Source organism: Mobula hypostoma, chromosome 6 (genome assembly GCF_963921235.1).
Source record: "Mobula hypostoma chromosome 6, sMobHyp1.1, whole genome shotgun sequence".
Lineage (NCBI taxonomy): Eukaryota > Metazoa > Chordata > Chondrichthyes > Myliobatiformes > Myliobatidae > Mobula > Mobula hypostoma.
Window position 1 is genome coordinate 6,411,677 of NC_086102.1, and position 23,726 is coordinate 6,435,402.

At 44.8% G+C, this 23,726-nt stretch overlaps 1 protein-coding gene across 9 annotated transcripts in view; it reads left to right on the forward strand.

Moving 5' to 3' along the window:
* robo2 (roundabout, axon guidance receptor, homolog 2 (Drosophila)) overlaps positions 1-23,726 on the forward strand; it is a 1,315,623-nt gene that overhangs the window by 1,063,324 nt on the left and 228,573 nt on the right. For all 9 annotated transcript variants that reach the window (XM_063050228.1, XM_063050229.1, XM_063050235.1 and 6 more), the window contains 3 exons: positions 5,450-5,607; positions 8,314-8,434; positions 12,678-12,816. In XM_063050228.1, coding sequence (XP_062906298.1) covers positions 5,450-5,607; positions 8,314-8,434; positions 12,678-12,816 — 418 coding nt within the window. The remainder of the gene's footprint in view (positions 1-5,449; positions 5,608-8,313; positions 8,435-12,677; positions 12,817-23,726) is intronic.

Genomic DNA, 23,726 nt, shown 5'->3' on the forward strand with positions numbered 1-23,726 from the left:
GTTCTTTTACACAACACTGTTGTAGCATGTGGTTATTTGAGATACTGCCGCCTTCCTGTCAGCATGAAACAGTCCGGCCATTCTCCTCTGACCTCTCTCATTAACAAAGCATTTTCGCCCACAGAACTGCTGCTAACTGGATTTTTTTTTTCCACATTATTCTCTAGAGACTACTGTGTGTGAAAATCCCAGGAGATCAGCAGTTTCTGAGATACTCAAACCACCCCATCTGGCACCAATAATCATTCCACTGTCAAAGGCACTTAGATCACATTTCTTCCCCATTCTTTTCTTTGATCTGGACAACAACAGAACATCTTGACCATGCCTGCATGCTTCTATGCATTGAGTTGCTGTCACATGATTAGCTGATTAGATATTTGCATTAATGAGCAGGCGCACAGTTGCATCAAAAAGGTGACCATTAAATGTATATGTAAGAAATAAAGCTAATTCTGAAATCATTAGACAAGCAGGAAATGCGATATGGACCAGGTGCAGAGACATGGGATTAGTTTGGGTTGGCATCTTGGTCTTCACAGACATATGGGCCAATTGTCTGTTCCTGTGCTGTATTGTTCTATGCTTCATAAAGCTGTTCCATTCTATTGCAACGCACGCATAGTGCTGGAGGAACTCAGCAGGTCAGGCAACATCTATAGACATGAATAAACAGTCAACGTTTCAGACCAAGACCCTTCACCACTCCTGACCTGTAGAGTTCCTCCAGTATTTTGTGTGTGCTGCTCTAGATTTCCAGGAGCTGCAGAATGTCATATGGATCATCATCATCATCATCATTATGTGCCATGTCTATTGACATGGGTGATTGTGGTCTCATGACTCTGATTGTTCTTGACAAACTTTTCTGCAGAAATGGTTTGTCATTGTCTTCTTCTGGGCAGTGTCTTTACACGACAGATGACCCCAGCCATTATCAATAGTCTTCAGAGATTATCTGCCTGGTGATAGTGCTTGCATAACCAGGACTTATGATATGCACCAGCAGCTCTTGTGACCACCTTCCACCGGCTCCCATGGCTTCACATGACCCTGATCGGAGGGCGAAGCAAGCTCTTACACCTTGCCTAAGGGTGACCTGCAGGCTATCGGAGGGAAGGAACACCTTACACCTCGTTTGGTATAGATCTATCTCCACCCCACCACGCACTTCTGTGTATCCATTCTGTTACAGCAGGAACACCCCAGGACCACTCCAGTCAGTAGTGTATGAAAGCTGGAGATTTCTGAATTTCCGTTACAGATTGAGGTTGACGTGTTTGCAGGCTGTTTTGATTGTGCAGTAACAACTCATGTCTGCAGGTGATCTTGGTTAAGTCTTATTGCAGCAAAGTCAATAGATGGATGACATCACCTCAGTAAAGAAAAGGGACCTTTGTAAGGGACTTGGCTTGGTCGCAACATTTGATTAAACCCGGCAGAGATATAATGTTCTATTTCACTAACTTGTTAACTACTGCGGTATAAATAAAACTAATCACAAAACATCTGGACACAAACTCTGCCAGGATTACATATGATACACAAGCAACAACTAGACGACTGACAAGCCACATCTTGCTTGTTATAACAAGCCTGTTTCAAATACAAAACCACATTCATAACAAACAATGCAAGATGAGGAATAACTGACAAACATTATGACTCGAGAAATTATTTGAAATGAAACTATACAAAATAGAATTGGTAATTTCAATACAAGTTGACACTGAGAGATTGGAACATTACAGGGAACTCTTTATTAGTGTAATCTACACTGTGAGTGTGTGATTGGACAGTGTAAAGTGAGCTTCACTCTGTATCTAACTGTCCCTGCCCTGGGAGTGTGCGATGGGACAGTGTAAAGTGAGCTTCACTCTGTATCTAACTGTCCCTGCCCTGGGAGTGTGTGATGGGACAGTGTAGAGGGAGCTTCACTCTGTATCTAACTGTCCCTGCCCTGGGAGTGTGTGATGGGACAGTGTAGAGGGAGTTTCTCTCTGTATCTTACTGTTCCTGTACTGGGAGTGTGTGATGGGACAGTGCAGAGGGAGCTTCACTTTGTATCTAACTATCCCTGTTCTTTTTTTTAACAAAATTCTTTATTACAAATGTCGGTGCTATACAATATGTACAAAAACAGTGACTAACACAGTTACTTCACTACAAACAGACAATACATGTTAAACCAAAATATTACCATCTCCATCAATGATGGTATTTACACCCCGCGGAGCCCAACGGTCCCGGAACACCTCTATGGTCACCGTGGACTGTGCGTATTCCTTTTCAATGTTCACCCGAGCACGAACATGCTCCCTGAACATAGCCAAGCAGTGCGCCCGGGGCGATCCTCCTGCCAACCTTTTCCAGGAGCCACGGATGGCAGTTTTCGCCAGCCCCAGGAGCAAGTTGACAAGGACATCCTCATCCCTCTGTGTCCCCCTCCTTACTGGATGACCATATATAAATAGGGTGGGACTGAAATGCAACCAGAAGGCCAGAAGCAGCCCACGCAAATACGTGAAAAGGGGCTGCAGTCTCGCACACTCCATGTACACATGGTACACGGTCTCCTCCAGCCCGCAGAAGTGGCACGCGGCTGGGACATTCGTGTACAAACTGAAGGACTTATTACAGGGCACCGCTCTGTGCAGCACCCTCCAGCCTAGATCCCCAAGGTGCATGGGAAGAACCCTATCCCTGTCCTGGGAGTGTGTGACGGAACAGTGTAGAGGGAGCTTCACTCTGTATCTGACTCATACTGTAGCAATTCTGGAATAGAACATATTATAAATGATTAATAGGCAGCAAAATAAAGGAATAATTTCCCTTGCATTGTGGTGCCAATGAAGAAAATGTTTGTCGTCAGTTGGCACTCGGGAATTTCCAGCAGGCAGTAATGAGGTAATTAGGAGCTGGGTTGGGAGAGGACACATACAGAAAAGCAGAATGTTTTATGTCATGCAAACACACCACAGCAAATCCCTAATACATTTAATGTGCTGTTGTAGGCGATTGAATAGCGAGGGCTAAAAAATCATGAGTAGTGATGTGAGTTGTGCTAATGTGATAACAAGGAACCACGGACAAACGTAGAGACATGGAATACTGCAGCACAACAACCAGCTTTCAGGAATGTCACTCATTATATTATAGCATACACCCATTGTTGTAAGAGGAAATTGGATTAGCTGTTAGACTGTGGATAATCGTTGTATTATGTCATCATGTCTAGTCTTTTACTTAAATAAGTCTTCCTGTTGTCACCCTTCTGTTATCAAATGTATTTTTACTGGCAATCTCATCAACTGAGAATGTAAAAGCCGGAACAAGTTCATGGTCAGGTAGATCAGCTTCGATGATTATTTCAAAGACTGACTCCATGTCATCTTTCAGTTTACTCCTACAATGGGGAATATAGTTGATCCTTGATCTTTGAGGAGATCTGAGTAAACGTATGGACAGTTTATGCTCAGCGCTGTGGAGAGTGCAGCAAACATCGCAGAGTAAAACCGGCCTGACTTTCGCCTCCAGCGCCTCCAGGGACACAAAAGAACACAGCCGCTGGAATCTAGGGCATCAGGGAGGCACAGTAACATTGCGTTTACCGTAACGCTACTACAGCACCAGTGACCCAGGCTGTGTGCTCTGGTTTCTTCTCACATTCCAAAGATGCGCGGGTCAGGGTTAGTAAGGGTTAGTGAGTTGTGGGCATGCAATGCTGGTACCGGAAGCATAACGGTACTTGCAGGCTGCCCCCAGCACATCCTTGGACTATGTTGGTCGTTGATGCAGATGATGCATTTCACTGTATGGCTCCATGTTTCGATGTACAGGTGACAAATAAAGCTCATCTTTATGTTAAGCAGTCCCAGTTTTGGTTTCAGGCACTGTGCTGGGTCTAAGCTCTGTGACAGCGGGTGTGGAGGATGTTTGGTCTGAGCGATACTCTGTGTTCTCTGCAGCAGTCATAGTGTACACTCGAGGAGCGTGACTCCACATACCCATCATCTTGGAGTGTGCGTGTCTTTATCACTTGGTCATGGACATTTCCACTTGCTGGGAAGACCTACCTCTCTCACTTGATTTTCAGAGAGTCATAAAGTCATACAGCCCTTCAGCCCAACCACTCGATTCTGGACTATTGATCTGCCTAGTCCCATCGACCAGCACCCAGACCATCGGTCTCCATACCCCTCTCATGAATGAACCTGTCAAATCAAACCCAAACCCAGCATTTCCAGTGGCAGCTCATTCCACACTCTCACCACCCTCTGTGGAGAAATTCTCCCGTACGTTCTCCTTAAACATTTCACCTTTCATCCTTAACACATGACCTCTAGTTCTAGTCTCACCCAACCCCAGTGGAAAAAGCCTGTTTGCATTTACCCTATCTATACCCCTCACAATTTTGTATACCTCCATCAACTCTCCCCTCATTCTCCTACACTCCTAACCTATTCAACCTTCTCTGTAACTCGGGTTCTCATATACCCACAACATCCTTATACATTTTCTCCGCACTGTTTCAATCTCATTAATATCTTTCCTGTAGGTAGGTAACTGGAACTGAATATAATGCTCCAAGTTAGGCCTCAACAGTGTCTGATACAAATTCAACGTAACAACCCATTCCCTGTACTCAATGGTTTGATTTCTGAAGGCCAATGTTCTCTTTACAACTCTTATCTACCTATAATGCCCTAAAGGGCACTGTTTCATATGGCCGTATTCATGTGTATTGTTGAACATAGAACATAGAACATAGAATAGTACAGCACAGTTCAGGCCCTTTGGCCCACAATGTTGTGCCGACCCTCAAACCCTGCCTCCCATATAAGGCCCCACCTTAAATTCCTCCATATACCTGTCTAGTAGTCTCTTAAACTTCACTAGTGTATCTGCCTCCACCACTGACTCGGGCAGTGCATTCCACGGACCAACCACTCTCTGAGTAAAAAACCTTCCTCTAATATCCCCCTTGAACTTCCCACCCCTTACCTTAAAGCCACGTCCTCTTGTATTAAGCAGTGGTGCCCTGGGGAAGAGGCGCTGGCTGTCCACTCTATCTATTCCTCTTATTATCTTGTACACCTCTATCATGTCTCCTCTCATCCTCCTTCCCTCTAAAGAGTAAAGCCCTAGCTCCCTTAATCTCTGATCATAATGCATACTCTCTAAACCAGGCAGCATCCTGGTAAATCTCCTCTGTACCCTTTCCAATGCTTCCACATCCTTCCTATAGTGAATGGCAATGAAAACTGAACTTGAATTTGAACATGTACTTTCAAGGAATTGTGAGCGGTGACTGGACCTGGGAGTGATGGTGCCTGAGAATCTGTTGATACGTGCCTCACCGTGTGTGCTTGGAGTGCTGATTGCTGATGATACTTTCTCCCTCAGTCGGTTCCTTTGCTCTAACTCCCTCTTTCCATTCTGCCCGCAGTGCTGCGAGATGACTTCCGCCAGAACCCCACTGATGTGGTGGTGGCAGCTGGTGAGCCTGCCATCATGGAGTGCCAACCCCCTCGCGGCCACCCGGAGCCCACCACCTTTTGGATGAAGGACGGCGTCCGCATCAGTGACCGCGACGACCGTATAACGGTGGGTGTTCCATGGCCACGCTGCTGACCCCCTTCTCCCTCCCTCTGCGCACACCAGTGATTAAAGTCAGAGATTCATACAGCACACCAAGAAGTGCTTTTGCCCATCTGTTTCACTTGTTCACTCGAGAGCAGGAGGTTGAGGAATACAAGATCGAATGGGTCAGGGCCAGTGTGAAAGCACATAGTCTTTTTTTTGCAGGGAGAGGGTGCTTGAAACAAGAGGTCATAGATTTAAGATCAGAGGTGAGAGATTTAGAAGAGATGCCAGGTGCAGCTTTTTCACACAAATGGTGGTGTGTGTTTAAATTCAATGTAAATTTATTATCAAAGTACATATACCTGAGATTTGTTTCCTTGTGGGCATTCACGGTAAATAGAGTCAATGAAAAATGACATACAGCAAGATAGTCAAACAACCAAAGTGCAAAAATAAACAAACTGTGCAAATACAAAAAGAAAAAGAAATAATGAATAAGCAAGCAATAAGCATTGAGAACATAAGAGTCCTTAAAAGTGAGTCCATTGGTTGTGGGAACAGTTCACTGTTTGAGGTTCAAAGTTCAAAGTAAATTTATTACCGAAGTACATATCTGTCACCATGTCCAACCCTGAGTTTCATTTTCTTGCAGGTGAGTGAAGTTGAGTGAAGTTATCCCATCTGGTTCAAGAGCCTGATGATTGAGGGGGTAATAACTGTTCCTGAAACAGGCGGTTTGTGTCCCGAGACTCTTGTACCTCTTTCCTGATGGCAGCAGCAAGAAGAGAGCATGTCCTGGGTGAGGAGGGTCCTTGAAGATGGATGAATGAGTTTTTAGAAATAGGGGCTGAGGCTGGCACGTTAGCAACGTTTAAAAACCTTCCAGATGAATACATGGAGAGGAGAGGCTGAGATGGGCCAAACATGGAAAGGTGGGACTAGATCGATGGGCAACTCAGTCAGCATGGGTGGGTTTCAGCCATAGCGCTATAGAGTGATACAGCATGGAAAAAGGCCCTTCAGCCCAACTCATCCATGCTGACCACAGCATCCTCCCTGCTGATATCAGTTGGCTTTGTTCAGCCCATAACCCTTAAATGTTGTAACGGTAACTTCCTCTGACAGCTCATTCCAGGTACTCTCTGCCCTCTGTGTAATGAAATTACCTCTCTGGATTCTTTAAAATCTCTTCCCTCTCATTTTGTATCTACGTCTTCGAGTTTTGGACTCTCTGAAGTTGGGGAAAAGACTACAAACGTCCACCTCATCTACACCCCACATGATTTTATAAACTGGGGGCTCACCTTATTTTCCTCCACTCCAAGGAATAAAAACCTATAAAAAGGTTGAGAACCCCTGCTTTAGAATAATGAGGGGAATCTTAGTGAAACCTACCAAATATTGAAAGGCCAAGAATGGATGTGGAGAGGAAACATCATCAGGGACACCCCACCACCCATATCGTGCTCTTTTCTTGCTGCTGCCATCACGAAGGAGATACAAGAGCCTTGGGACCCACAGCACCAGGCTGAGGAACAATTATTACTCCTCAAGCATCAGGCTCTTTAATCAGAGGGGATAACTTCACTCAACTGTTCTCACCCCATTACTGAACTGATTCCACAACCTATAGACTCACTTTCAAGGACTGTTCTCAATTTGTATTTATTTATTCTTTCTTTCTTTTTGAATTTGCACAGTTTATTGTCTTTGCACCGCGGGTGCATGCCCAGTTGGTGTGGACTTTCTTTGATTCTATTCTAGTTGTTGGATTTGACTTATTGAGTATGCTGGCAAGAGATTGAATCTCAGGGTTGTAGATGGTGACATACTGTATATATACTTTGATAATAAATTTACTTTTGAACTTTGAATATTTCCATCAGTGAGAGAGCCCAGGACCAGAGGGCAGAACGTCCCTTTAGAACACAGATGTGGAGGAATTTCTTTAGCCGGAGGTTGGTGAATGTGTGGAATTCATTGATGTAGATAGCTGCGGAGATCAGCTCATTGTGTATATTTAAAGTGGAAGTTGACAGGTTCTTAAAAACGCAGACATGAGGAAATCTGCAGACGCTGGAAATTCAAGCAACACACACAAAAAATGCTGGTGAACGCAGCAGGCCAGGCAGCGTCTCTAGGAAGAGGTACAGTCGGCGTTTCAGGCCGGGACCCTTCGTCAGGACTAACTGAAAGAAGAGATAGTAAGAGATTTGAAAGTGGGAGGGGGAGGGGGAGATCCAAAATGATAGAAGACAGGAGGGGAGGGATGGAGTCAAGAGCTGGAGAAGTCAGGGGTCATAGGACGGGAAGCCTGGGGAGAAAGAGAAGGGGGGAGGGGAGCCCAGAGGGTGGAGAGCAGGCAAGGAGTTATAGTGGGAGGGACAGGGGAGAAAAAAGAGAGAGAGAAAGAAAAGGGGGAAAAATAAAAAAATATATAAGGTAAATAAATGAGGGATGGGGTGTGAAGGGGAGGTGGGGCATTAACGGAAGTTAGAGAAGTCAATATTCATGCCATCAGGTTGGAGGCTACCCAGACGGATTTATTTATTGAGATACAGCATGGACAAATAATGGTGTTAAAGGTTACGAGGAGAATGGGGTTGAAAGGAATAATAAGTCAGCCATGATTGAAACGGACCTGATGGGCTGAATGGCCTAATTATGCCACTATGTCTAAAGGCTTTATGGTAACTTGCAATGCTGCTGTGTTTCTTTGTCTCACAGATGCATGGAGGGAAGCTGATGATATCGAACACCAAGCGAAGTGATGCTGGGACCTACGTCTGCGTTGGGACTAACATTGTGGGGGAAAGGAACAGTGAACCTGCCGAACTGACTGTGTTTGGTAAGATCTCCGGTTCACCACACCATCCTTCTCTATGCTACCCTTCACCACGAGGGAATAACTTCCAATCTTATCTGAGAGACTCAACCCAGCTTCTTAATTGACCACCTGCTCTGGAAACAAAGGGATAGAATTATGAGTGATGAAGATAGGGTCGATAATTAGAATCATTTTCTAACAACGGGGATGTCAAATACCAGAGGACATGCAGTTAAGGGGAGAGTTTGAAGATGAATGGAGCACGTGCTGTACGCCAAGTGGAGCGGGCTGTCAGTGGGATTGGCGGAACCAGATAAGATAGTGGTGTTTAACAGGCTGTCAGGTAGATGTAGGAATACCAAGTTCAAGTTTAATTGTCACTCAACCATACACATGTAAACTGCAAAATGAAACACTTCTTCTGGGGCAGTTCAGCATAACATTGGGTGCCGAAGGGCCTGAACTGTGCTATACTGTTCCATGTCCTATGAGAGCAGGGTAGGAGGGGCATGTTTCTGAGAGAGCGTACGTTCCAGGAAGATGCACGCGCTAAGTGTTTACACGGAGAGTGGTCTGTGTCTGAAAAGCGCTGGCTGGCTGGTGGTCATCAGTGACCTAATTGAATGCTATGAGTTATGGTTAATGATTGTCACCGGGAGTGCACTGTCCCCAGTCGCTGATTTGACTTCATGCCAATGGCACAGTTCAATGAATGTTTTGATGTGGTGGTTGTCCGTCGTGTCCAACGATGACAGGAAACCTGTGCAGGTGAGTTTTTTTAAGTGGAAAAGCCATTGCATTGGGGCATTTCCACACTCTCAACCTCGGAAGTCCAGGTCCAGTAGTACGAATAAGCATCACAAACTGTGGTCTTCTTTGGTTGCAGTGGATATGGAATTGAGGGAATCAAGTAGTGAGACCATGGAAACTGTACAGATCGAAAAGGAGGAGGTCCTTGCTGTCTTGAGGAAAATTAAAGCGGATAAATCCCCGGGACCTGACAGTGTGTTCCCTCGGACCTTGAAGGAGACTAGTGTTGAAATTGCGGGGGCCCTGGCAGAAATATTTAAAATGTCGCTGTCTACGGGTGAAGTGCTGGAGGATTGGAGAGTGGCTCATGTTGTTCTGTTGTTTAAAAAAGGATCGAAAAGTAATCCGGGAAATTATAGGCCGGTGAGTTTAACATCAGTAGTAGGTAAGTTATTGGAGGGAGTACTAAGAGACAGAATCTACAAGCATTTGGATAGACAGGGGCTTATTAGAGAGAGTCAACATGGCTTTGTGCGTGGTAGGTCATGTTTGACCAATCTGTTGGAGTCTTTTGAGGAGGTTACCAGGAAAGTGGATGAAGGGAAGGCAGTGGATATTGTCTACATGGACTTCAGTAAGGCCTTTGACAAGGTTCCGCATGGGAGGTTGGTTAGGAAAATTCAGTCGCTAGGTATACATGGAGAGGTGGTAAATTGGATTAGACATTGGCTCAATGGAAGAAGCCAGAGAGTGGTGGTAGAGAATTGCTTCTCTGAGTGGAGGCCTGTGACTAGTGGTGTGCCACAGGGATCAGTGCTGGGTCCATTGTTATTTGTCATCTATATCAATGATCTGGATGATAATGTGGTAAATTGGATCAGCAAGTTTGCTGATGATACAAAGATTGGAGGTGTAGTAGACAGTGAGGAAGGTTTTCAGAGCCTGCAGAGGGACTTGGACCAGCTGGAAAAATGGGCTGAAAAATGGCAGATGGAGTTTAATAGTGACAAGTGTGAGGTATTGCACGTTGGAAGGACAAACCAAGGTAGAACATACAGGGTTAATGGTAAGGCACTGAGGAGTGCAGTAGAACAGAGGGATCTGAGAATACAGATACAAAATTCCCTAAAAGTGTCGTCACAGGTAGATAGGGTCGTAAAGAGAGCTTTTGGTACATTGGCCTTTATTAATCGAAGTATTGAGTATAAGAGCTGGAATGTTATGATGAGGTTGTATAAGGCATTGGTGAGGCCGAATCTGGAGTATTGTGTTCAGTTTTGGTCACCAAATTACAGGAAGGATATAAATAAGGTTGAAAGAGTGCAGAGAAGGTTTACAAGGATGTTGCCGGGACTTGAGAAACTCAGTTACAGAGAAAGGTTGAATAGGTTAGGACTTTATTCCCTGGAGCGTAGAAGAATGAGGGGAGATTTGATAGAGGTATATAAAATTCTGATGGGTATAGATAGAGTGAATGCAAGCATGCTTTTTCCACTGAGGCAAGGGGAGAAAAAAACCAGAGGACATGGGTTAAGGGTGAGAGGGGAAAAGTTTAAAGGGATCATTAGGGGGGGCTTCTTCACACAGAGAGTGGTGGGAGTATGGAATGAGCTGCCAGACGAGGTGGTGAATGCGGGTTCTTTTTTAACATTTAAGAATAAATTGGACAGATACATGGATGGGAGGTGTATGGAGGGATATGGTCCGTGTGCAGATCAGTGGGACTAGGCAGAAAATGGTTCGGCACAGCCAAGAAGGGCCAAAGGGCCTGTTTCTGTGCTGTTGTTTCTATGGTTCTATGGTTCTATGATAGCCATGATGTGGCTCTCCATGCAGTGTTGCAGAACCGCCCTCCAGGCCGTTGGCTCTCACTGTAGATCTCATCCGTCCCAGTCCGCTGGTGCTGATTTTACAGGCTAGGACAGGCATGACCCTATCTCACCGGGTTCTGAGGAATCTGTCTACCCTTACCTGCCTGTCGAAGTGATGTGGCCGCTGTCACAAGCGAACAGCTACTGGGAGCCACAGGTGAGAACTGAGTGTCCAGTGGGGCCCAAAGGTGAGTGAGCTGCTTCGGAAAGGATACGACAAGTCCCTTCGCCAGAGGTGCTAACTCACCATGGACACCCCATACTCCACACCCCAGTTCATGTGACACATAAAGCTAATCTCTAATCAGTGCTTTTCACAGTGTGTAAAAGCTTCTTATATCACTTTTTATTCCTTTGCCAATCACATTGATTCCTGCAGTTGATGCCCACACAACCTAATCTATGAAATTCACTGCTCTGGAAGCAGGGCTAGCCTCCCCATGCCATGCGAGGTGTGGGCTTGCAGATTACTCTGGGACACTTCGCGTCCTTGCAAGTCATAAGTGCAAGATGTTTTGCAGAGTACTGCACACAACGTGCTGGAGGAACTCAGCAGGTCAGGCAGCATTCATGGAAAGGAATAAACTGTTGACGTTTCAGGCCAAGACCCTTCATCAGGACAGGAAAAGAAGTGGGAGGAGCTAAAATAAGAAGGTAGGGGAATGGGGCGTACATGTTGGCAGGTGACAGGTGAGACCAAGTGAGGGGTTTTCAGTGTAAGAAACGGGGAGGGAATAGGTGGAAGAAGTAAAGGGCTGAAGAAGAAGGAAGCTGATAGTGGACCAAGAGAGCAATGGAAGGAGGAGGGGGACCAGAGCGAGGTGATGGGCGGGTGAGGAGAAGAGAAGGGGTGAGAGGGGAACCAGAAAGGGGAATTGAAAAGGAAGAAGGGGAAGAGAGGGCAGACATTTCTGGAAGGTAGAGAAATCCAAATTCATACTATCCATTTACAGATGCTAGAAACCAAAAGCAACAGTCCTGAAGAAGGGTCTCGGCCTGAAACGTAAACTGCTTATTTATTTCCATAGATGTTGCCTGACCTACCAAGTTCCCCCAGCATTTTTTGTGCGTTGTCCCTTTGCAATGTTCCACTATTCCACTCACTGCAGTTGACTCTGGTCTAACTGGATGGTCCTTTGGACCTGAAGGACAACACTCACTAAAGGAGGAAACTCTGCACTGGAAGGGTGGTCTCCTGTTGTGGGAGATTAAACTGTGTAAGCAAACTGTGCAGGTGATTGAACTCACGTTAATCTCCTCATAAATGAAGTTAATTATCATGGGCATTCTCCATGACGGGGAGGTAATCAAGTAGCAAATTACTGCAAGATCTGTAACCTCGAGTTGTACCTTGACTCACAACTGACTAACCTCTCTCTCCCTGTTCTTGCTCTCTCACTTCTCTCTCTCTCTCTCTCCTTGTCTCCCTCTATCTCACTATCTCTCTGTCTCTCTTCCTCTGTCTTGTCTCTCTCCAATCTGTCTGTCTGATTCTGTCTGTCTCTGTCTCTGACTATCGCACTCTGTCATTCTCGGTCTCTTTTCTCTCTCTTTCACTTCTCTCTCTCTCTCTCTCTCTATCGCTCTCTCTATCTCACCCTCTCTCTTGTTTCCCTGCTGCTGGTGATTTCGCTGGTCGGCAGAGCGACCCACCTTCATGAAGAGACCCATCAACCAGGTGGTACTGGAGGATGAGGCAGTGGAATTCCGTTGCCAGCTACAGGGAGATCCACAGCCCACTGTGAGATGGAGGAAGGATGACACAGACATAGCTCGGGGCAGGTGAGTAAGATTGGGTGGGGACGGAGATTCTCCTGAACCCTCACTGAACAGTGTTTACAAGTTTCAGACTCTTTCTGGGTGTGTGTGATGGGACAGTGTAGATGGAGTTTCACTCTGTATGTAACTGTCCCTGTCCTGGGAGTGTGTGATGGGACAGTGTAGAGGGAGCTTCACTCTGTATCTAATTATCCCTGCCCTGGGTGTGTGTGATTGGACAATGTAGAGGGAGCTTCACTCTGTATCTAACTGTCCCTGACCTGAAAACGTGGGACTGAACAGTGTAGATGGAGCTACACTCTATATCTAACTGTCCCTGTGCTGAATGCATTTGATACAGTCATAACACACCATTTATCTCGTTAAGTGATAAATTCTTGGAAAAAGAACAACTGAGATTGACGTTGATTGTTATAGTTTGGAAGTAAGTTGTAACTTTGCAGGGATTTTGGATTAGATGTGCTGCTGGTAGTTACAGCTGTCAGGACGAGCAAGATTGTAGATAAGTCAGCAGCCAGCTGGGGCAAAGTGTTGGTCCCTTCTCCGGGAACCAGCATAATGTGCAGGGAGTGAGGGAGGAATGTTGTATTCGTCCTGATAATGTGGCACTGTTTGGATTCTTTCAGTGTTGAGCAGGCAGGTGTTAACAACATCAGTTGGACAGGGTCCTGAAGTATACTGAAATATCCAAAATACAGATTGTCGGCTTTTCTCAACCCAGCCCTGTGACTTAAAGCACTCTCGTTCTGTGGTTGCAGTGATATGGTTCTAGGGAGGGATCTGATCCGTGGGGACAAACTTTAATTAGAACCAGGTTATCATGGTAAAGGCATCCATTCTCCAATCTTGTGGCCATTTTTTTATGTTGGTCAAATCGTGTGGCCCCCCCCCCAACCTGTATCTGAAACCACTCACTGTGCAAGACACACACACGCACACAGACACATACACACACACGTACACAGACACACATACATGTATACACACACACACACGCACACACACACACACACACACACACACACACATAAATACACACGCACATGGACACACACACGCTCACACACATATGCAGACACAGACAGACAGGCGCACACACACACACACTCCTGAATGTAATAAAGTGGCCAGTGAGCTGCTGTAACCTATCCACCTCAACGTGTTAAGCATTCAGAGATGCTCTTCTGCACACCACTGTTGTAACATGTGGTTACTTGAGTTACTGTCACCTTCCTGTCAGCTTGAACCAGTCTGGCCATTCTCCTCTGACCTCTCTCATTAACAAGGCATTTTCACCCACAGAACTGCCACTCACTGATGTTTTTTGTTTATCACACCATTCTCTGTAAATTCTAGAGACTGTTATGAGTGATAATTCCAGGAGATCAGCAGTTTCTAAAATACTCAATCCTCCCCATCTGGCACCAACAATCATTCCATGGCCAGCATCACTTCGATCACATTTCTTCCCCATTCTGATGTTTGGTCTGAAAAACAACTGACCCGCTTGACCAGGTCTGTATGCTTTTCTGCGTTCAGTTGCAGCCACATGATTGGCTGATTAGTTATTTGCATTATTGAGCAGGTGCACAGGTATGCCTAATAAAGTGGCCATTGAGTGCACACACATACACACACATACCTGTAGAGACAGTGAATACACAGGCTCTAAAGTAAAGGCATGATTTCATTGGCACCGATGTTGAAAGATAATATAGTTTTACCAAGTGTGAAACTTATAGTTAAAAAGTTACACTGGAAGTTAGAGGATGTGGAATACAAAGAGAGTACACTCTACGTTGCCCTTAATAAATTTAAATTAGTTACCCCAGAGCCCAGGGGCTAAACACCTTTTCCTTCATCTGCAACTATTGTGCCATATCTAGGCTCCATCTCATGTTTTTAAATTGATGGCAAATCATTTTTGTCCCACGTGAGCTCAAAGCTTCAAGTACTAGATGGTGACTTAACCGTGTGCACACTGTGACGGCAGCTAACAAGGACGATCCCCATACTAGCAGGTCAAACTTGGAGAGAACGAGACCATCTCAGCCCCACTACCCCTCAATTGAGAAGTCCGTACATCGTAACTGAAACTTCCCAACCTTGGGTCAGAGAGGGAAGATAGATCAGTTGGGTTTTCCATTCTGATTTTGCAGGATTACAGTCATATCGAGACCAGTTCAAGGTGATATGTAAGACCATAAGACAAAGAAGTAGAATTAGGCCATTTGGCCCATCAACTCTCGTCTGCCATTCCATCAGGGCTGATATATTATCCTTCTCGACACCATTCTGCCTTCTTCCTTTGACACCCTGACTAATCATGAACCTATTAACCTCCATTTAAAAAAAAAACAATGACAGGGCCTCTACACCCATCCATGGCAATGAATTCCACAGATTCACTACCCCATGGCAAAGGAAGTTCCTTCTCATTTGGTCATATAGTTCTCTGGCCTTTGCTGCCCACAGTCGAGTGCCAACAACAGAGGGTATGGGCTTTGACTAGAGATGCAACAATCCTTTTCCCCCTGCAGATGCTGCTTGACCCACCGAGTTCCTCCGGCAGACTGCTTGTTGGAATACAGGAGGTTCTGTAGCTGCAGGAAATCTTGAGTAACGTGGGGCTGCACAGTAGTGTAGCTGTTAGTGTACGACCCAGGTTCAATTCCACCGCCGTCTGTAAGGAATTTGTAGTTTTTCCTCATGACCACGTGGGTTTCCTCCCAGATGCTCCCATTGCCTCCCGCAGTCCAAGGATGTACAGATTAGTAACGATTAGTACATTGTTGGCATGCTATTTTGGCACCAGAACCATGACAACACTATGCAAGGGAGAACTTTGAAAGGATCTATTTGTACACCGGGCAAGTTTACGTACTGTATTACAGAAGTGTTGGGCTGCCAGGAGAGGTGGTGGAAGCAGGTACAGAAATGACAGTTAGACCGTGAGATGTAAGGGCAGAATTAGGCCATTTGGCCCATCGAGCTGCTCTGCCATTTCATCATGGCTGATCCATTTTTCCTCTCAGCCACAATCTCTTGCCTTTTCCCTGTATCCCTTCATGCCCTAACCAGTCAAGAATTTATCAGCCTTTGCCTTAAATATACATAAATTCTTGGCCTCCACAGCTGCCTGTGGCTAAGGGTACCACAGATTCACCACTCTCTGGCTGAAGAAGTTCCTCCTCATTTCCGTTCTAAAATGACACCTCCTGTTCTGAGGCTGTGTCTTCTGGCTCTCCCACCAATGGAAACATCCTACCCACATCCACTATATCAAGCCCCCTTACCATTGATAGGTTTCAATGAGATCACCCCTCAGTCTTCTGAATTCCAGTGAATACAGGCCCAGAGCCATCAAATGATAGAAACATAGAAAACCCACAGCACAATACAGGCCCTTCAGCCCACAAAGCTGTGCTGAACATGTCCCTACCTTAGAACTACCTAGGCTTTACCCATAGCCCTCTATTTTTCTAAGCTTCATGTATCCATCCAGGAGTCTCTTAAAAGACCCTATTGTTTCTGCCTCCACCACTGCCGCTGGCAGCCCATTCCACGCACTCACCACTCAATGATCTTCATTAGACAAGCCATTCAATCCTAGAATCATATTCATGAAACTCCTTTGAATCCTCTCCAGTTTCAGCACACCCATTCTCAGATAAAGGACTAAAAAACTGCTCACAATACTCCAAGTGAGGCCTTGCCAGTGCTTTATAATGTCTCAATATTACATCCTTGCTTTTATATTCTGATCCTCTTGAAATGAATACTAACATTGCATTTGCCTTCCTCACCACTGACTCAACCTGCAAATTATCCTTTCAGGAACCCTGCACAAGTCCCTTTGCACCTCAGTTTTTGTATTTTCTCTCCATTTAGAAAAATAGTCAGCCCTTTCATATTTTCTGCCAAAGTTCATATTTGCTGACGCTGTATTTCATCTGCCATTTTTTTGCCCATTCTCCTAATCTGTTTAAGTCCTGCTGTAGCCTCTCTACTTCTTCAAAACTACCTGCTCTCCACCTATCTTCATATTCCCCAGGCTGCTACACGAGGAGAGAGAAGAGATTGCTGAGCCTCTGGCTAGGATCTTTATGTCCTCGTTGTCCACGGGAATGGTACTGGAGGATTGGAGGGAGGCGAATGTTGTCCCCTTGTTCAAAAAAGGTAGTAGGGATAGTCCGGATAATTATAGACCAGTGAGCCTTACGTCTGTGGTGGGAAAGCTGTTGGAAAAGATTCTTAGAGATAGGATCTATAGGCATTTAGAGAATCATGGTCTGATCAGAGACAGTCAACATGGCTTTGTGAAGGGCGGATCATGTCTAACAAGCCTGATAGAGTTCTTTGAGGAGGTGACCAGGCATATAGATGAGGGTAGTGCAGTGGATGTGATCTATATGGATTTTAGTAAGGCATTTGACAAGGTTCCACACGGTAGGTTTATTCAGAAAGTTAGAAGGCATTGGATCCAGGGAAGTTTGGCCAGGTGGATTCAGAATTGGCTTGCCTGCAGAAGGCAGAGGGTGGTGGTGGAGGGAGTACATTCAGATTGGAGGATTGTGACTAGTGGTGTCCCACAAGGATCTGTTCTGGGACCTCTACTTTTTGTAATTTTTATTAACGACCTGGATGTGGGGGTAGAAGGGTGGGTTGGCAAGTTTGCAGATGACACAAAGGTTGGTGGTGTTGTAGATAGTGTAGAGGATTGTCAAAGATTGCAGAGAGACATTGATAGGATGCAGGAGTGGGCTGAGAAGTGGCAGATGGAGTTCAACCCGGAGAAGTGTGAGGTGGTACACTTTGGAAGGACAAACTCCAAGGCAGAGTACAAAGTAAATGGCAGGATACTTGGTAGTGTGGAGGAGCAGAGGGATCTGGGGGTACATGTCCACAGATCCCTGAAAGTTGCCTCACAGGTGGATAGGGTAGTTAAGAAAGCTTATGGGGTGTTAGCTTTCATAAGTCGAGGGATAGAGTTTAAGAGTCGCGATGTAATGATGCAGCTCTATAAAACTCTGGTTAGGCCACACTTGGAGTACTGTGTCCAGTTCTGGTCACCTCACTATAGGAAGGATGTGGAAGCATTGGAAAGGATACAGAGGAGATTTACCAGGATGCTGCCTGGTTTAGAAAGTATGCATTATGATCAGAGATTAAGGGAGCTAGGGCTTTACTCTTTAGAGAGAAGGAGGATGAGAGGAGACATGATAGAGGTGTACAAGATAATAAGAGGAATATATAGAGTGGATAGCCAGCGCCTCTTCCCCAGGGCACCACTGCTCAATACAAGAGGACATGACTTTAAGGTAAGGGGTGGGAAGTTGTAGGGGGATATTAGAGGAAGGTTTTTTACTCAGAGAGTGGTTGGTGCGTGGAATGCACTGCCTGAGTCAGTGGTGGAGGCAGATACACTAGTGAAGTTTAAGAGACTACTAGACAGGTATATGGAGGAATTTACGGTGGGGGCTTATATGGGAGGCAGAGTTTGAGGGTCGGCACAACATTGTGGGCTGAAGGGCCTGTACTGTGCTGTACTATTCTATGTTCTATATCGTCTGCAAACTTTGCAAGAAAGCCAATAATTCCATTATACAAATCATTGACATATAATGTAAAATGAATTGGTCCCAACACACACCCCGTGGAACACTACTAACTAGCCACTGGCAGCCAAGCAGAAAAGTCTCCTTTTATTCCCACTCTTTGCCTCCTGCCAGTCAGCCACTGCTTCATCCGTGCTAAAATCTTTACTGTAATACCCTGGGTCTGTAGCTTGTTAAGCTACCTCATGTGTGGCACCTTATCAAAGGCGTTCTGAAAATTCAAGTACATAACGTCAACTGACGTCTGCTTGTCTGTCCAGCTTGTTAATTCTTCAAAGAATTCCAACAGATTTGTCATGCTAGATTTTCCCTTGAGGAAATCATGCTGACTACGGCCTATTTTATCATGTGCCTCCAAGTACCCTGAGACCTCATCATTAATAATCGACTCCAACTCCAGAGGTCAGACTAACTGGCCTATAGTTTCCATTCTTCTACCTCTCTCCTTTCTTGAAGAGCGGAGTAATATTTGTAATTTTTCAGTCGTTTGAAACCATTCTAGAATCCAGTGATTCTTGAAAGATCATTACTAATGCCTTCACAAACTCTTCAGCTACTTCTTTCAGAACCCTGAGGTGTACACAATATGCTCCAGGTGACTTACCAGTATCTACTTTCAGACTTTTCACTTTCCCTAAAACCTTCTCTCTAGTTATGGTAACTTCAATACTTCATGAACCCTGACACTTGGAACTTCCATCATACTGCCAGTGTCTTCCACAGTGAAGACTGATGAAAAATACTTATTCAGTTTGTCCAGTATTTCCTTGTCCCCCATTACTACCTCTTCAGCGTTGTTTTCCAATGGTCCGATATCCACTTTTGCTTCTCTTTCACACTTTATGTATCTGAAGAAACTTTTGGTTTCTTCTTACTCTAGCTTACTTTCGTATTCCATCTTTACCTTCTTAACAACTTTGTTAGTTGCCTTCAGTTGGTTTTAAAAGCTTCCCAATCCTCTATCTTTCTGTTAACTTTTTCTTTATCATATGTTCTATTGGCCAAGTGGTGAAGGCATTCAACTAGCAGTCTGAAGGTCATGAGTTCAATCCCCAGCCGATGCAGCGTGTAGTGTCCTTGAGCAAGGCACTTAACCACACAGTGCTCTGCGACGACACTGGTACCAAGCTGTATCGACCCTAGTGCCCTTCCTTTGGACAACATCGGTAGCGTGGAGAGGGGGGACTTGCAGCATGGGCAACTGCCAGTCTTCCATACAACCTTGCCCAGGTCTGCGTCCTGGAGAGTGAAGACTTTCCAGGCGCAGATCCATGATCTAGTAAGACTAACGGATGCCTTTAATATGTTCTATTATATATTATGCTGTTGGACTCATAAAGGAGCAGAGAATAGAGATATGGATCATGTGAAGGCAGAAGGGATTATTTTAATTTACCTTCATGTTTGAGGCAGATCTTAATGAGATATACAAAAGTATGAGGGTATAGCTTGGTTAAATGCTGGCAGGCTTTTTTCTCCTCTGGTTGGGCAAGACTAGAACTAGAGGTTCTTGGATTAGTGCGATATATTTGGGGAGATTCTGAGTGGGAAATTCAAAATTCTTCACTCAGAGGGCAGTGCAGATGTGGAAAGAGCTACCAGTGGAAGAGGCAGACATGAGTTCGATTGTAACATATAAGAGAAATTGGGATAGGAATGGGATATGGCTTCTCATGTGAAGAATGTTTGATAGTTCTGGGCCTGTATTCACTGGAATTCAGATGAATGAGAGGTGACCTAATTGAAAGCTACCAAATGGTGAAAGGCCTTGATAGAGTGGATGTGGAGAGGATATTTACTATGGTGGGGGAGTTTAAGACCAGTGAACACAGCCTCAGAATAGAGAGGTGTCCTTTTAGAATGGAGATGAGGAGGAATTTCTTTAGCCCAAGAGTGGTGAATCTGTGGAATTCTTTGCCACAGACACCTGCGGAGGCCAAGTATTTTTTGTATATTTAAGACAGAGGTTGATAGATTCTTGATTGGTCAGGGCATGAAGGAATACAAGGAGATGGCAGAAGATAGGGGCTGCAGGAAAATTGGATCAGCCATGATGAAATGGCAGAGCAGACTCGATATTCTACTCCAATATCCTATGGTCTTATGGTATATAGGTGGGAGAATTTTTGAGGGGATGGTGGGGGTGCAGGTAGATAGGACTAGGCAGAAGATCTGCTTGGCATGGACTAGATGGGCCAAAGAGTTTGCTTCCATGCCATTGTGCTCTGTGACTCTATGAAATAGTGGCTTAATGGCCTGTTACTATGTTCCATGTCCACAGAGTCTGACACCAGGATAGAGATAGGTTTATTGAGCAGGTTAAAAAATTCATTGTGGTGAAAGGTAAGGCTGTGAACAATGAAAGGATATCAGACTCTCATTGAAAGCTAGTGAAGTTATTGAGAAAGTTGAGTTTACTTTTCAAAACTGACACAAGGTTGGCACGCAGATACATCCAAGTAAAGAGAATGGAATGTTGGTCTTTACCACAAAGGGTATCGGAGTATAAAAGTGAACTGTGCAGATTGTTGGTGAGAGACACCTGGATCTCTGCATACAGCTTGGTGCGTCCTGTCTAACCATACTAATCCTGGAGGTGGTTCAGAGAATGTTGACTCAACCTTACGCTGAAAAGAGGGTGGGGCATTTAATCCTCTGTGGAAGGACTCAGCAGAGATTTAGAAGAATGCTAGGAGATCTTATTAAAATGGGCTTCATGGGAGACATGATGGAATCTAGATTTGCAGGGCATTGGAATAAAATCTCAGGCAGCATTTGTGGAGAGAGAAACAAAGTGAAAGTTTCAGATCAAAGATTCTTCATCATGTTTGGAAAAGAATGAATGAAGATCAGTAGTTTTAATTCTGCAGAAAAGGTTCACAAACAAAAGAAAATCTGCAGATGCTGGAAATCCAGAGCAACACATACAAAATGCTCGAGGAACTCAGCAGACCAGGCAGCATCCCCAAAAAATAATAAACAGGTCTTGGCCTGAAATGTTGTCCGTTTACTCTTTTCCATAGATGCTGCCTGGCCTGCTGATTTCCTCGAGCATTCCTCGAGTGTGTGTGTCGCCTTGCAGGAAAGGTTGCTGTTTGATCAAGGATCAAAGATCAGCTTGATTCGTCGTTTTGCTGTGGAGTGTTGGCACACCATGCAATAAAAATTCAAAAATTATAGAGAATAAAGAATTATATAAAATAATGGTGGAAGAACAGATGTGGAATAAAATGTGCACACACAAATGTATAAATACCAGTAATCAGCATTATAAAACGTGGTTTAAAGTGTTTATAGTGCAGTGACTGAAGTAACAGACAGAGGGTGGTGGGTGGGGGTAACTAATGGCTGATGTGAGAATGCTGTCTATGATGGAAGTGTAGAGTTGCACCAGTATGGATAAATAGGACAAAGAGAATAAAAATAAAACAAACAAACAAAGAAAATTCTTTGCCAGTAAAAGAAACTCTTATGTTGCTTTGCTAATTTTCTTAGATCTATAAGAACCATCCTACTACTGGAAAAAACTTGCACTTACTCTGTCCAGAACTTTTCATCATTTTAATACAACTGTCCATCGTTAAAGCTTCCCTTTGCTTTCCCCGAGGTTCAACCCCACCTTTTCGCGATGTGCGCTGGCAATATCGGAACCCGACTGTGGAGGAAAATCACATTCTAATGTGGAGATTTCTCCTTCTTCTTCACCTTTTCCTGAAGGCTACTGTACCTCTTCAACCTATTATCTCCCAATTTATCGCACCATCCCCTCTCCCCCACCTTCCTCCTTATCTACCAACATGTTCTGCTCCCCTCCCCCTGCTTTTTACTCTGGAATCTTCTCCCTTCCTTTCCAGCCCTGATGGAAGATCTGGGTCCAAACAATCGACTATTTACTCCCCACCTAGCCTGCTGAGTTCCTAAAGCATTTTGTGTATGTGTGTGTTACTCTGGTTAGTTTGGACAAAAGTTGTCCTCCCTGCCAATGTGAATTTTGGACAATACTCAATCTGGTAGAGTTGTGGACTCCCCTTGACCCAACTCATCCATTCCAACAAGGACCCACCTAAATATTTGCCAGTGTTTGTCCCACATCCTTCTAAAGCTTTTCCTATCCATGTAATTATCCAAGTACCATTATTGTACCTGCCCATTACTGTGTCGGTCAGCATAAAGCTACTGTAGCACCAGCAACCCCGTGATGGTTGTTAATGCCAATGACACATTTCACTCTGTGGAATAAATAAATCTGAATCTGGCCCAGGTTCAATTCTGCCACGGTCTCTAAGACATTTGTACGTTCACCCCATGACACTCAAATTGTTCACATTCAGAACTTTCCTTCCACATTCAAAATGTGTACGGGTTAGCAGGCTAATTGTTCTCATGTGTGTCATTGGGCAGCTCGGGCTCGTTGGGCCAGAAGGGTCTGTTACTGAGCTGTATCTCTAAATAAATAAACAAACACACAAATAGATACGTAATAAATAAACAAACAGACGTACATACCATTCCATGAATGACGCTCTGCTGCGTTTATTTTATTTTATTTAAAGATACAACATTATCCCAATTATACCCATGCAATTTCTTTGTCATGTGCCGAGTCGTATGACATGGGCAACCACGGCCATGATTTTTCTTGGCAAATTTTTCTACAGTAGCGGTTTACCATTGTCAATACTCTTCAGAGATTGTCTGCCTGGTATCAGTGGTTGCCTAATCAGTATTTGTGACATTTTCAACTGCAACGAAAACCAATTTCCCCCGGGATCAATAAAGTATGACTATGACTATTCACCAGCTGCTTATACGACCATCCACTCCCTGCTCCCATGACTTCATGTGACCCTGACCCCGGGGGGGGGGGGGCAGAGGGGGTGTCTAAGCAGGTGCTACACCTAGCCCAAAGTTGACCTGCGAGCTAGCAGAGGGCAGGAGTGTCTTATACCTCCTTTGTTAGAGATGTATCTCCACCCCACTAGCCCCCCCATGCAACTAATTAATCCATTAACCTGTGCTGCCCATTTATACTAAATATCATCCTTCTGTGTATCATCTATTATCGCTCCATTTTCCTGCATCTCCTTCAACAGTTGTATCTGTCAGTTTGTTTCAGTACCCACCACCCTCCGCTTGAAAGGATTTGCCCTTCAGGTTTGTTTTAAATCATTCCCCTCTTCACCTTAAACCTATACCCTCTAGTTCTGAGGTCCCTTCCTCCAGGGGAAAAAGACTGTGCATTCACCCTGTATCAGAATCAGGTTTAGTATCACTGGCATATGTTGTGAAATTTGT